At 38.2% G+C, this 15218-nt stretch overlaps 4 protein-coding genes across 5 annotated transcripts; 2 read left to right on the top strand and 2 right to left on the bottom strand.

The window, feature by feature from the left end:
* The first annotated feature begins 2972 nt into the window (after positions 1–2972).
* On the top strand, positions 2973–3650 carry LOC109017344 (dirigent protein 18-like). The gene has a single exon (XM_018999631.1). The coding sequence runs from the start codon at positions 2973–2975 to the stop codon at positions 3648–3650; it is 678 nt and encodes a 225-aa protein (XP_018855176.1).
* A 1831-nt stretch (positions 3651–5481) lies between these two features.
* Positions 5482–6758, top strand: LOC109018637 (dirigent protein 24-like). The gene has a single exon (XM_019000780.2). It carries the CDS (start codon positions 5527–5529, stop codon positions 6703–6705), a length of 1179 nt encoding a protein of 392 aa, XP_018856325.2. The 5' UTR covers positions 5482–5526; the 3' UTR covers positions 6706–6758.
* A 1034-nt stretch (positions 6759–7792) lies between these two features.
* Positions 7793–8659, bottom strand: LOC109017972 (dirigent protein 25-like). Its single transcript, XM_019000159.2, has one exon. The coding sequence runs from the start codon at positions 8657–8659 to the stop codon at positions 7793–7795; it is 867 nt and encodes a 288-aa protein (XP_018855704.2).
* A 1196-nt stretch (positions 8660–9855) lies between these two features.
* Positions 9856–13343, bottom strand: LOC109022304. Of its 2 annotated transcripts, none has more exons than XM_035692511.1 (3): positions 11388–13343; positions 10794–10971; positions 9856–10647 (listed from the first exon to the last, which is right to left on the bottom strand). In XM_035692511.1, exons 1-3 carry the CDS (start codon positions 13308–13310, stop codon positions 10046–10048), a joined length of 2703 nt encoding a protein of 900 aa, XP_035548404.1. In that variant the 5' UTR covers positions 13311–13343; the 3' UTR covers positions 9856–10045. The 2 variants fall into 2 exon arrangements, with proteins under 2 accessions (XP_035548404.1, XP_035548403.1); XM_035692510.1 differs by having other exon boundaries at positions 9856–10656.
* Between the last annotated feature and the right edge of the window lie 1875 nt (positions 13344–15218).

The following is a 15218-nucleotide window of genomic DNA, read 5'->3' on the forward strand; positions in this document are numbered from 1 at the left end:
GCTGGGTCTGGTGGAGGTTGTCGCCGGTGTGAAGTGGTGGAGGTGAGGTGGCCTGGGTGGCCGCGTACGGCGGCCAACGATGACAGAAATGGGAGAAACCCATTTCGGATGGGTTTCTGCGGGGGAGAGACGGCTGCGCGTGAAGGACATCCGTCGTTGCTGCGTTGGTAGTCGGCGTGAGGGGGACTTGCCGGTGGTGGCGGTGAGGCTAGCCGACGTACGGCGGCGCCGGGCTGGGTTGAAACACATCGGTCCGTTGGATGAATCGGGGCACCAGAGGAGAAAATCCGTGAGGAAAAAAAAAGTATAAAATCACTAAAAAAATTTAATACTGTGTAAAAAAAAATTCTTATTTTAATTAATAATAGTAAATTCCTATTTTTTGAAAGACCTAATATCAGATTATTAGGTCTTTTGAAAGAAAAAAAAAAAAAAGGTATAAAATCACTAAAAAAATTTAATACTGTGTAAAAAAAAATTCTTATTTTAATTAATAATAGTAAATTCCTATTTTTTGAAAGACCTAATATCAAATTATTAGGTCTTTTGAAAAATATGTTGAACACTATATAGTGTATAAAACTGTCTAAATATTATATATATTTCTAATAGGAACTTTAAATTATTAACATAACTTGATGAAAGGTAGTAAAATCAAAAGACTCTTCAGTTAGTTAATGCCTTGTCAATGTACAATACACTCTTCAGTTAATGATATTATTAGAATTGTTTGGTCCAAACTCAAAATACAAAATACCCTTTTAGGTTTACACCCACACTTTATGTATACTGGATTCAAGATAAAGAGCAGGCATTAACTAACTGAAGAGCCTAATGAGGCTGCATGCCCTATCACTATTTTTTTTTTTTTAAAATGAATGTTGTTTTATTGATCAATTCCTTTAAATCAAGGAAATAAGATATGAAGGATAGTCCTCCATATAATGATAAACAATAATATCATAAATGAGTAACGCATGCATCTTTTGCCAAAACATGATGGCCTGGGCAACAACATTAATCTCTCTTCTAACATGGTGCACAAGAGACCACTTGAAGCTTAATTCTTGACATATCATATATATATATATATATATATATATAAAATAGATACCCTATGAACTTTAGGACCATGTCAAGTGCCCAACACGTGACAATTAGGAGGTCGTGTTTAGGATAGATACTCGCCCTATATGGGCAGATTTGATCATGCATGGGTAGGTAACAATTACACCAAATACCGCTGGCTACACTTCAAAGTAATGGCCCATGGCCATGGCTGGAAAATTCGACTGTTACTGCCCCATGGATCCAACTGAGCCCAAACGCTAGGCCTCAAAACTAATTCATGCATTTGCAATGGAGCTGGCCCACACGACCCCATCATTGAAACAGAAAGTAGTCTCAGTTTTTTAGCTCTATACTACGACGTACGTACACCATTTAATTCTTAGCTACCTCAACTATATATATATATATATATATATATATATATATATATATATGCCTATATCTTAAAAGTGTCTATAACATCAACAGTAATGAACAGTTTAAAACAGTGCTCAATCCGGCGTCGTCTTCTTCTTAGTTGAATGTTAAACATCTAACCCAGCGTCTTCTTCTTTTTTGTTAAATGTTAAATATCTGATTAGCCTAACAGTCCAAAATATCTACCCTTGATAGAAGGGATGGAGTGCAAAATATTTTCTACAATCTGCAGACGTTTCATACTCAAGTGGAGGAAGAAAAATTTCCTGCCGTGCTGTTTGGGACTTTTCTTTTCGCCGTTTGGTATGCAAAATTCTTCTAATTTCACTTTCGTATCTTGTTTTTCTTCTTCTCTTTTTCGCATGTTTCTTTTCTTTCTACGGCTCAATCGCATGTTTGTTTCTTCTTCTCTCTCTCTCTCTCTCTCTCTCACATGTTTATTTTCTTTCTACGGCTCAATCGCATGCTTGTTTTCTTTCTTCGGTTCAACAACATAGGTATATTTCTTCTTCGTTTCTATTGTTAATGTCGATAGGAAATAATTAATGTCTCGTTGGAGTGACTAAAAAAATAAAGTTTATTAGAGTGAAGTTGTACCTAAATTCCATTAAACCAAACTAATCATCAGCTAATTCCAAGCCGATTTTGTTGCTTTTATCATCCCTTCTCTGGCTAACGCATACTTGACTTCTAGCTAGCTATTATTAGCTATTATCTGGAATTTTAGTTCATGCATTTGTTGTCACGTTTAAAAAATAAAATGCATTCGTGGTCACATGGCAGCAAAACAAAACCTGCAGGTATGTTTGTATGACCAAAGAATTTGTTAAGGATAATTAGGTTTAATACTCTCTTATCATCTATTTATTATTTTTTTATTTTATTTAAGTTTTTTGTTTTATTTATTAGTTAAGAAAGTGACTATTAATATTTAAATTTTTGTGTTTCGCTTTATCATTATTTTGTTCTCTTTTACTTCATTGACCAACAAATGAGCTGTAGCCTACTTCATTACCTTCCTATGATGTTTTATATGATGTTCTGGTTGCATATGGCACCCCAGTGTATATGATTTGATTGTTCATTAGAAGTAGTTAATCGTGTCTATGTGTTGGCCATCAACTTGATTGTCTGTAAACTATCTCTCAATCTATTTTGGTTTGTAAATATTTATCACATGAAAAAATCCATATATATATATATATATATATATTTCTTTCAACCGGGCAAACGTGCCTCGCACGTTGGCACCACCGCTAGTATATATATATGTACGTACGTACGTATGATTTCTGCTGTAAACATCTACTAAATCCACAACAAACCACCCCAACCAGACCAAACCTAACAAAGCCAATTCTCCCATCCCCACACTATTATAAAATGTAGAAACACACAACAAAAGCAAAAGCATGATCACTACCCCCATGAAAATGGCCAAGCTTCCCTCCATGTTAGTCATACCCTGCTTACTCTTTTTATTCATGGCCATCGTCAACCGCTCATCTTCTGCTAGAACCATTGGCAATCCAACACCAACCCATCATACCCATTACCACAAAATCACATTTCTAATGAGAAATGTGCTCAATGTGAGTTACCCCTCATCAAGACCAGCAACCACCAAAGTCACTGGTCAGCTTCCCTTCCAAAAACCATTAGGCCTTTTCCCCCCCAAGGGAGCAATCCCCCTATTTGGGTCTAATCCCATGATTCCGAGCACCGGACTGTCCACTCAAACGCTCGATTTATCGAGCATTGGCCTATCTTTTCCAGCTAGAGCTACTCTTCAAGAACTGGAGTTTGGGACAGTGACAGTAATAGAGGAAGAAATATTTAAAGTTAAAGGTTCGAGCAACAGTATGTCCCCAATACTTGGAAAAGCAAAAGGGATATATGTGGCTAGCTCAGAGGATGGCAGTAGCCACATGATAGCGATGACTGTATATTTTGCTGGTACTGACTTTAAGGACGGCTTGAGATTTTTTGGGGTGCATCAGACTGATGTTGCAGAGTCTCATATTTCAATTATTGGTGGCATTGGGAAGTATAATGCAGCAAATGGCTATGCAACAATTAAAGCCGTGGGTGCAGGGTCTCATGCTGATCGGGATGCAAAAGTAACCAATAAGCTCCTTTTGGTCAATGTATATCTGAGTTAGTAGGACCTTTGTTAGCATACACTGAATGTTTCTCGGTAATAATCGGGTTATTTGGATCGGTTTGTTTTGAGTAGGATCTTGAATTTCTCAGCAATTTTGTTGGCATGGCATTTTAAATAATCATAAAAACAGAATCATTGTGGGAATTCCAGAAATCACATGTCTGCTTTCTTTTATGGTACTGGAACTCTAAAATGAAACTCATTAATGTGGTTCTGAAACAATTCGATTCTTGTGGAAGCATTGAAGGGATATGACAGCACATGGATGTCAACAAGTCCGATATGTTATCATTTTCTCAAACCATGTAGTTTCATAGATCACTGACTCACTTAACTTCATGTGATTATGCAATTGAAATACCAAACTCACTCGTTTCAAAATAGGGAAAAAAAAAATTTAGCCACAAAATGATTATACAAAAATAAATTTATAAACTGATGTGATTTGATGTGCTATGTCAGATTGTAAGTTATTTTTATTATAAAGTAAAATCTAACAGATTCATGAATCTACATTAGTTTGTGAGTTTACTTTGTGTAATATTTTTGTGTCTATATCAATTCTAAAAAAAAACCAAAGAGAGCGAGAGAAGTAGAAGGTGCCAATTGCCAACTGTATCTGAAAGAAACCATATCACAAGTTTGAGCTATCAAAAGGTTTTCTGCAACAATTTGTCAAGTCTCAGCTAGCCCTATTAAATTACATTAGAGAAAGGATCAGTGTAATAACTACAGATCCTAATAATAAGGAATGAATGGAACAGTCATTTTAAGTGCCACAAAATGCAGACAATATTAACTAGCCGAAGAACAAAACATTGGATAATTTCGTCTCCTTGCCCATGGCTTCAATCTGTCGTATGGTCTACCCTGCAATCAGGTTATTTCCAGTTATTAAAAGGCTCAGGAAGGCTGTGAGGGTGATTGAGATGTCTACTACAATCCCATTAACTAAGGATTGTATACGCTTTGATACCATCCAACGCAATAAATTCAGTGATTTTGGTTCAACAAAATCATGAATTAGCTTCCTGGGTTGGGCTCTAATGGGTTTCATCCTCCGTAGTGCTTTTGAGACTTGATTTTTTAAGTTCAAGATGCGTGGAAGAAGTGGCAATTGGCAAAAACAAAAGATCCTTTAGGGTCCACAGATATTGCTAATACCTTATATGTTGGAAATTTTGAAGATGGTTTGCATTTGCCTAATTGACAAGTAGACGGATGCCAGAAAACGTCCTCGAAGTGACTTGATTTGGTCCATTCACCTTGTAATAATAAATCAAATAAACAGAAACCACCTTTATCATTAGGTAATTAAGTCATCTACTTTCTTGACACTGGTCTACTCCACTGGACCCCCCCACTGCCCTCTTTTGATGTTCAAGTGGATATTCTAGAGACTAAAAACAAGGAGTCCTTCCTCATTTAAGAAAATAGATTATCTATCCAGTTCAAAGTAATGTTACTCATCATCTAAATTTTCATCGTCTTCTTATTATCTCATGATGTGACATTCGATAATTAGAAACTATTTATTATATTTTACTTATAAACCTATATGTTACATCATGGGATGATAAAAATTGTGATGATGAGTAGATTTTTTCTTTGAGATTATAACCAACAGAACCATATTAGTAATTTAGTAGTACCCATTCCATCAAATGTGAGTTAGGTGTTTCAACCAAAACACATCTTAGAACAGGAAGGATGCAACAACTCCATTATATCAGCTCCACTTCTCTTCAGAAACCCTCAATTCATAAAATTCTCCCCAGACTATATATATTTATACACAAAGAGAATACTCACCCACAGGGCACTCAAAACACAATTTCTTGGCTTTGTTCCTCTTTTGTCTTCACGAACCCAAAATGGTGAAACTTTCCCTTCCCACTACTGCGACGTTCAAAGCCAGCATCTGCCTCTTGCTCCTGCTCATCACCTTTGGGTGCGCCAACTCAGCCAGGGTCCTTGACGAAGTGGACCCAATACCCCCTGTCCTCCCTGATCCACCCCAATTAGCCAATCCTGCCACAACAACTGTCCCAAATGTAACCCCACAGGTGGGTCCCACTACGACACTGCCAAGTGACCAAGTCCCAGCCACCCCAATGGCAGATGACATTGAACCACCACTGCCTGAATCTGAAGTCCCCGATATTGACGTGGCACCACAACCGGATCCTGAAGAACCCGACACCACGTCAACACCTATTATTGGAATGGCACCCGTAGCTGGTCCCACCACCACAGCCGCAGTTGTTCCAACAGCACCTGTTACCGCTACATCCGGTGCCATAGTGGCAAAACCTGCTGGATCAGAAACCCCTACGTTGACCTTTTTCATGCATGACATCTTAGGTGGCACACATCCATCGGCCAGGGTGGTCACTGGGATCATAACTGACACCCAAATCAATGGCCTTCCTTTCTCTAAGCCCAACAGCGATATCTTCCCACTCACCGGTGGGGTCCCATTGACAAACGCAAACCTTAATGGTATTATCAACAACAATAATCTCCCGTTCATTGCAGGCCTCAACGGCGTCGGCCCCCAAGCCTCCACTGTCATCCAAAATGGAGCCAACAACGGCGTCGTTAACGGCGGAAACAACCTACCCTTTGTCACTGCCGGTCAACTACCATCCGGGCTCACACTCCAGAAGCTCATGTTCGGATCACTGACGGTGATTGATGACGAGTTGACGGAAGGCCACGAGATGGATTCCGCTCATGTGGTTGGCAAAGCGCAGGGGTTTTACTTGGCTAGCTCCTTGGACGGGACGAGCCAGACGGTCGCGTTGACAGTACTGTTGCTGCACGGTTCTGGTGGCGGTGATCACCATCAGGTACTGGTCGAGGATACGATCAGTTTCTTTGGCGTGCATCGAACGGCGTCGCATGAGTCTCAAATTTCGGTGGTTGGTGGGACAGGGAAGTACGAGAATGCGAAGGGGTATGCTACAGTCGAAACACTTCACCCGGAGGATCAGCACACTACGGACGGCGTCGACACAATCCTGCAGTTCGGTGTTTACCTTTCGGATTAGTTTGTGTTGTCGGGTTCGGTAAATACGATTTACCATGTTATTGTATAACTGGGTGTGGCTATTTCATGTCTCATCATGTTATCTTTCAAAGATCTGAAGTTGAATAAAAATCAGTTTTGTATTAATTATCTCGTTGCGTCTAAACTAATTTGGATCGTTTTGGATGGCAAGTTGATGCATTGAACTGATCATATTCATAACGGATATAATTACTGATATATATATATATATATATATATATATATATTTATATATAGAATACTCTGTTTTCTGATTAATAACGTTCGCGTCTTAATTTTTTTATTCTAATTTATTACAAATAATAATAATAAAAAGTCAAAATTTAGAAAACTTCACGATTAGATTACAAGCAAATTAAATTAACAACTTTTTGCATTACATCATGAATATGTTAACTAGTAATTAATTTAGCTAGCGTTTGCGGGAAAATACTGTTCATATATTTTGTCAATCATTGCACACAACAATTACTAAATTAGCGGGTAGGCCTATTTCCAAGATTGATTATTTTCACCCCTAAGATGCATATATATGATTATGAAATTTAAAACTCTAGCTAGAATCCTCATATCTCAAGGCATTGATCTCCAGAAATTGATCAGAAGATCATCATGGTTTATCAAATATATATTTTGTCTGGGATGACTAGACTACGTACGTACTCCGGCTTCTGGTTTCTGTATGGAACCAGTCAGTCTGATCTATTAATCCTGGTAGTCGATGATCTATATTAATGTGGAAATAAAGAAATCCGATTTTTTGTTTTTCGGAGTGAAAGAAACCGAAATAATTTTGTTGGAACTTGCCTCATTTTCTTATTTTATCTTGGTTATTTATTTGACTTATTTGTTTGGAAAGGAAAGCAATTTCCTTCTGTTGACAGGATTTTAATTTTAAGAGGATTGAAATCAAAGCTTCCAGTGTTAGAATAAACTTCTTTTTTTCCACATTCACAAATAACTGAACATTTCTCTTGAGAGAGGAAATTAAAATATGATCATTTTTCTTGGAATTACAATGGAATTGAAAATACAATTGGAAGTCTCAAACACTAAAAGCATCAATATCAGTAAGTAATATAAACAGTGAACTCCAGCAGAGTCTCGACCCCATCAGTCTCATGCAGGGTGGTGTCCACCAGGGTCTTAACCGTGGCAAATCCCTTTGCGTTAACATACTTCCCGGTCCCACCCATAATGGCTAACTGCGACTCTGACACAGCCGTTCTGTGGATCCCGAAGAAGCTAAGGCTGTCTGCATAACTCCCTCTCTCAAGCATAACAGTAAACGCCATGGTCTGAGTGGTTCCATCTTCGGAGCACACCACGTAAAACCCTTGTGCCTTTCCTACCAATCCTGATCGGAGCTCGTGCCCCTCGGTCAGCTCGTCGTCGAACACTGTCATGGTGCCAAACATGAGCTGCTGAAGGGTAGACGCCGACGGGAGCTGACCCCCATTAGCGACCGGAAAGTTCCCAAAGCCGTTGTTTTGCAACACGGGTGATGTAGCGCCACCGAGCCCAGTAAGGAATGGCATGTTGTTGATATCGAGGAGACCGTTATCCTGGGATGCACCGTTGGTCACTGGGAGGACTGCCCCATTGGGTTTGGCAAATGGGAGTTGACCGTTGAAGGAAGGGTTGTTTATTATCCCGGTCAGGGGTTGAGCCGAAGGTTTCGAACCCCCGAGTATGTCATGCATGAAAAAGGTTAGAGTATGGAAGGGTTCAGCATCAATGGCACTAGTGGCTGCAGCCACACCAGGACTAGGATTGGTCTGGCCGATGGCTGAAGGTACAGGCGTCACAACTTCATCGGTTGCCTCCGGTGGGACGACCGGCACCTGTGGTTGTTCGTCAAGGAGTCGGGCAGAGGTGGCTGCAGAAAAAATGGTGAGAGTGAGGAACAAAACAAGGTAGCCTGTGGCGGCCATGGCTGAGTTAGAAAAGTATCTGTGGTATTCCATTTGGATGTAGGACTGTTTGATAAGAGAAGTGACAGAATATAGTTATAAGAAGATTAACTTTGGTGTATGTATCGGTGATGGAAGGAAGTAAGGTAATGGGTAATATATATAGCCTGAGCTTTGAAATGGGAGTTGATGAGATGGATTTGGTGCGTGTTACTTTTGCAAGTTAATTAAGTAAACTTATTAAGGCGAAAAGTTGGTGATTTTATAACTTCCGATCTCTGTCTTTAAAAAACTACAGTGGTTACAGATTAAAGTATTTGTGGTCGTTAAGGAATGATTGTGGGGCGGGAAGTCTCGCCTTTAAACTATATCGTTGACTCAACAATTCCTGTAACAAAAATTATACACATTTTATTGGGGTGGATATTTAATTTTTTAGCAATTAAAAAATTCCAAATTAGGAGTCTTTTTAAAATACAGCTAGCTTTTAATATGTACATATATAGCTGAGATAACACAACTCGATTGACAATAAAAATTTCAAATCTAATTTAAAAAAAAAAAAAAAATTTATGTCATATCGTGTGTTCTCCTTGTCATTTGTATTTTGTAAATAGAAGAACTATCCTTTTTTCGTTATATATATAATTTATTTATTACATATAACACACGGGTTGAGCTTTGAAATGGAAGTTGATGGGGTTAGTTGACGCATGCTTTGGGTTGGACCCAAACTTTGGGTAAATTGGACTGCAAAATAAATTGTTGACTCTCAAAAGTAGACGAAGGTAGGTTTGAAAAGTGAAATGAGATGATATGATTTTAAATAAAAATTAAAAATTATATAAAAAATTATTTTTTAATATTATTATTATTTTAAAATTTAAAAAAATTATAATGATGAGATGAGATCGTCTCTGTATCCAAACGAGTCCTTAAAAAATGATTAGGCTAAGACGGGTTTAGGTCACCCAAGGACTTCTATAACATTTGTTATGTTTGAATCGCACCCACAATGCTTGCGACTGCAAATGGTTTTTCGAGGCTGATTGGCCTTGCCGGGGTTGGTTTTTTTTTTTTTTTCTTTAATGTATCTTACTGTCAAAGGGTAATGGCAAATCAGTAAAGTCATCACTTAAAAGAAATATCATGAAACTTCAATCACTGAATAAATGTGAATAAAATAACAAAGAATTTGATACAAAGCTCATACTACATAGATCTCAAAAATGCATGATCCCTTGATAATATCAATACACTCATGTAGGACTATGAACAAACTAATCTATACTTATATCCTCTTCACACTACTACACTCAGATATAAAAACGACTGGTGTATGCATAAAGATATTTTTCTGAATGGTTTTCAAATAATGTAGATATCCACCAAAAATATCACGTCTGCTCAAAAAGTGTCCATGCTAATCACCTCTGTCGCAAGCTCATCAATCAATAATCTCTCTATTTCACTACCTATAACATCAATATCATCTCCTAAATCTAAAGAATTCAGTTCCTTTTGCAGCACTTTCTCTGTCGAATCCTTGCTCGCTTCCTTTTCTTGGCTGATTAGCAACATCCACAACTCTTCCTCAATCATGTCCTGACTCAGCCTTGGCTTAAATCTCTTGGATGTAGGCTTTGCCCATTTGGGCACACCCATGCATGGCCGGAGAATCTCCACAAGTCCTGAATTAATTCGGTCAAAGAGAAGCCTCCTTTCCGGCCTCTTCCAGGAAGCTTGCTCACCAAACTTTTTTTCTAAAGTCTCAAAAACTGAAAGGTTCATTGGGTATTCTGAAGAATGCCAGGTAGCAAAGTCCATATCAAGGATCCCATCATGAAAACCTGCCTCAGTTAAGACATCAGTAAGGTAGGAGAAATTCCTGCTTTCTTCCACTCTAAATAATCTCACTAACCCTTCGTTTTCTTCAGGGTCATTTACAGATCCTTCTCCGAAATCTTCATCACTTGACACGATCATTCCAGATCCTTCTGCTTGTATTTCTGAGAAATCTGACATCAGAAAGTTGCCTCCACGAACCCAGCAAAGGAAGAGGGGATGGGGATGGGGATGGGAAGAAGATATATACATGGAACTTGAACTAAAGAAGGTGGGTGAATATTATGAGATGCAATCGTAGTCGACTTACCATAGATGTCGTCAGTGTTGACAGTCCCTAAGCATTCCAAACTACATGAAAGGTCTTCTATGCAAGCAGGTTCCAGAACCGAAACTGGACTGGGATAATGGATGCATCTGGATTCTGGCTCTGTGTGAGAGCACTGTGAGAAAACAGAACCTTCTTCATGAAATCCAACTGACATTTCCTATGATACATGGCGGAGATAAACGGTATTGGATTCTAGTGACTGTAGACAAATTTGAACTTTATTTTGAGATAAAACTGAATGAATGAACTCCAACCACATTTGAAACAATACCTTGTTGTAGAGAATTTAAGGACAGCCTTTCAAAAAAACGAATGAAACTGATATGTCTAAGACTCTAACATCCTGAAAATATCTCATGATACTTAAAGGTAGAGACTGAACATACAAATGTAACCAACCCAGAAAGCAGACTATAGCCTAACATCACAAACAAGTATGCCAGAAAAATATACTTTGTTAGGAATATCTAGAAATATACTTTTTGGAGCTTATCGATAGTATATAAACTAAATCATGAACCATCCTTCTTATTGGTAAATAATTAACCATCTTATTAGAGAGAAACATCAAACCTGATGAATTGATGTGTCCAAGGTATGACTGGGAGAATCAGAATTTGTGTCTAAGATGCAGGGAATTGATTCAAACTGATCTTCCTTGGAATATCCACAAGGCCTGCCGTCCCCGCTCGCAACCTTACCCTCTGCAGCAGCTGCCACATCAGATACCCCACTCACTGAGGTAGGACTACAAACCAAGGGCTGAGGAAGCAAGATGTTCTGTGCTGACATGTTGCTGTTCTGAAGCTTGTGCTTCATCTCACCTTCCACCACCCATGTGTCCTGTACAATGCAACTATTTCCCATACCAGAGTAAGAAACACTGGAGCTTAACTGAGAACCCAAAAAATCCTGATTAGACAGATCCTTGTCAAGTTGGCCCTTCACCTCATCCACAACCACAAGCATATCTTCTGCAATACGTTTAACTTCTAAATCCGAGCAGGGAAAAGGATGAGATTTCTTATAGCTGAACATGTTGTTATATCCTAAACCATCCTTCTGGTTTAAATTTTGATTTCTTGATTTGTGTTGTGCCCAATTAATAGACCTTTCCAGGCTCAAATACCTGTCGCTCTGAAAACAGGTAGAAGAAGATGGAGGAGGAGATGTGGTCATTGGAAAGTTTCTGACAGACCCATCTTTCAAGCCATCCCTGTTGACGACACCTAAAAGAACACCCGAGTTCACTTGTACATCATTTGGAGCAGTTTGATTGCTCAGGCCGTACTTACTAGGCTTGTGATGGACATTTCTTGTTCCAACTTCACCATTAGCCGTGGCAAGCAATCCACCCAGAGTACTCGCTCTACCAACCAATCCATTTTTGTGGAACGTCTTATTCAACTTCCATCGTTCCAAGATTTGCTTTTTTGCTCCCCTGGAAACATATGACCCATGTGAAAATGAAAATAAGAACTTGTATCGATTCTTCCGATCAGAGAAATTTGAAGACATCATCAGCTCAGAATCTTTGGAAAATGTGCCATCAACTCTCAATTCGGATCTTGATACCTTAGGTGAAATCCAGATTGAGCCATGCCTTGTTTGTTTGGTAGCGTCATCTTTTGAATCTACCGGGCATTGCCTAGTAGATTCCATGCCGTAAGCCAAATTCTTCCCCTCATTGACTTTAATGTCTAATTTCCCATTTTCAGTAGTACGAAGCTCTTTAAGCCTCCTATCACTCAAAGGCAAACCTTCACAAGAACTATATGAAGAGAAACACCGTGCATCATTCTCAGCCTTGCCATGGTTTGGTTTCCAAATAACAATTTTTGTTGGGGGATGGCATGCTTCACTGTTCGACTCCAATTGAGATCTTGAAATTTTGCATATATCATTGATGTCAAGTTCTGCATGGGAATTTTGGCCATTATCGGATTTGTGCAGCAATTTAACATTCCCTTGTACAGCTTCCCTCCCTAACTTTCTACATTTGTCCAGAGGTACACCTTGCCGATCATGGAAGAACTTGCCAAATGAAGAATCTGGTTCTTGGGGATATTTTGGAAAAGGGTCTTTCTTAAAATATGTAGTCTTTGTTGCATCTTGAACTTCCGTCCGGTTTTGAAGCTTCTTATCCACTGAAATGCATTTTGCATCTAAAAAATCCTGCCTTATGAATGCCAATTTCTCTTCTGATGAACTGGAGCTACCTTTCCCCTCTTTAACTGGGGGATTATGTTGCTTATGCCTATTCAATGTTTCCAATACTCTAAAGATGTAACTTAATTCCTTTCGCTCTTCAATGCTCATCCTAAATGAAGGATGTTCATGGGATGGGCGCTTCTCCCTGACACCTATAGAAGCAACTCTCTGCAAATAATACTCAGAAAGAACTCTTTGTTGTTTTTGAACAGGCTGCTGAGGCGGCAGTTCATCAAGACCCATCAATCTTGCAATAACGCTTGGCGTTCTTTTACTGGATTCCATTTCGCTTGGAAAACCTTCCACTAGTTTAAATAAAGACTCACAAAAACTCAAGCGCCTTTTAGAAAGTGGAAGTATGCATCTGCGACAAGCAAAGAGAATGCAATATGAAGAAGGGAGCACATGGTAATTACTGCCATCCCATTTATGAAAAAATGAAGCAGACAACTTAGCAATATTGAAATCACCATAAGAACAAAAGCAGAAAAAAGCTACATACCATTTCTTTCTTTGTACAGTAGCCAGAACAACCACGATATCAGATGCAGAATTTTGGAACATTTGTGAGTCATAAAAGCTCCCTGCTTCCAGGAATTTTGATTCTACAAGAACAGGAAATAGCTCATGGCCTTCCAAAACATCTCCTAAGGACCTAAATAAATAAATAAAAGCTATGGCCGAAACAAAAAGAGCAAGCGAAAAGGAAAACTTCCATAGAATCGGGAACATCATATACTGAATGATATCCATCAGCTTTGAAAGCAAATTAGAAAAAGTAAAACATATAATAAGTGAATGAACATGTGAAAAGTAGTGAATCCCGTTTTGGAAGTTCCATCTGACAGTCCAGAGAGATATAGCAAAAGTTTCTAGAAACCCCATGAATACAAATGACTAAAGTTTCATGCCATTTCAGAGACAAAATGATTGAGACAGCATTTTTTGGTAGGTAGTTAATAGAATAAAATGTAAAGTGCATGAGTAATTGGAACCTACCATCACAGACTCCTACGAAAGAGACAAACATAATAAGCCTTCAAAACACTTGATAGTTTTCAACCACTCTTCAATTCATTGAAACAAAATCATATTGATCCCACTACAATATGAACATCCTTATTAAATTTCCACAAGAAACAAAACCCACTCATAAAAAGCAAACGAAAACTCAAAGCCCCCCTCCCCCACACAAAAAATGCCATGAATCGCAATATTCGACATACTAAGAAAAGAAAAACAAAACCAAGACCTGCATATTGATTAGCAAAACAGAGAAAAGCTTACCTTTTTTTAACAGTTGTCTGCACCATGACAATGATTCGGGATTTTAAAGTGCACCCATAATTCAAATTCCTTATCACATGCAATGATTCTCATCCAACCTACTCCATTCCCGACGATCATGTATATACCAATAAAGTTCCAAATCGCTTCCTGGTCTTTGATTGCAAATCCACCAATAGAAGGGCGCGCCGACATATAGGCAAATTTGGTCAACCATAAATGTTATCTAACATAACGTCAAAGATCGCTAGAACTTTTGGACACGCAAATTGGTCGGCCAAGCAAAAATCTGGGCCATGGGAAATAGTTATTTAGTTGGATCCAGAAATGGATTTTAAATTTTTACTAGAAACAGATTTCAAAGAAGTCGAGATGTGTATGAGGATTGAGGAAGAAATACCTGACAAAATGAAGGGAGATGGTGGGGTTCATTCGCTCCCTCTCTCTCTCTCTCTAATATTGTCGTTTATGAACTTTCAAATCTTTGTCTGTCCTATCAGTTTAGTTCGCGCCACATACGGTTCTCCTTGATGAGTATTTTCTTTGAAAGATTGAATAATGAAAGAATTATTTTTATCAATGAGTTTTCGAAGTTTCTCTTCAATGAGTTTTTTTATAACAAAGGAGAAGAAAAAAAAAAGGAAAATTATTCATGTTACATTTTTTGTTTGAATACATGTTTTTAAGTAAGAGTATTGCTACTACGTGAGGAGTTATATTTCACTTTATTCCATTGATATGACATCTAGAGTGTAAATCGATCCATCCGGAAGTCATATCCATCATTTTAATTATTTTATTTCATTTTTTTTAAATAAATTTAAAAAGTAATTTAAATTATTAAATTAAAATTAAGTGAATTATTAATATAGATTATGTAACTAACTCATTATAATAAAATATATT

This window comes from Juglans regia, chromosome 7 (genome assembly GCF_001411555.2).
Source record: "Juglans regia cultivar Chandler chromosome 7, Walnut 2.0, whole genome shotgun sequence".
NCBI lineage: Eukaryota > Viridiplantae > Streptophyta > Magnoliopsida > Fagales > Juglandaceae > Juglans > Juglans regia.

Bases quoted from the DNA above. Each gene is read 5' to 3' on its own strand.
- LOC109017344 (XM_018999631.1), top strand. From the start codon at position 2,973: ATGGCCATCGTCAACCGCTCATCTTCTGCTAGAACCATTGGCAATCCA.
- LOC109017972 (XM_019000159.2), bottom strand. From the start codon at position 8,659: ATGGCCGCCACAGGCTACCTTGTTTTGTTCCTCACTCTCACCATTTTT.
- LOC109018637 (XM_019000780.2), top strand. From the start codon at position 5,527: ATGGTGAAACTTTCCCTTCCCACTACTGCGACGTTCAAAGCCAGCATC.
- LOC109022304 (XM_035692510.1), bottom strand. From the start codon at position 13,310: ATGGAATCCAGTAAAAGAACGCCAAGCGTTATTGCAAGATTGATGGGT. The intron at 10,972-11,387 runs GTTTGATGTTTC...CATGTATCATAG, and splicing joins TGGACACATCAATTCATCAG to GAAATGTCAGTTGGATTTCA. The intron at 10,657-10,793 runs GTAAGTCGACTA...TTCTGATGTCAG, and splicing joins CAACACTGACGACATCTATG to ATTTCTCAGAAATACAAGCA.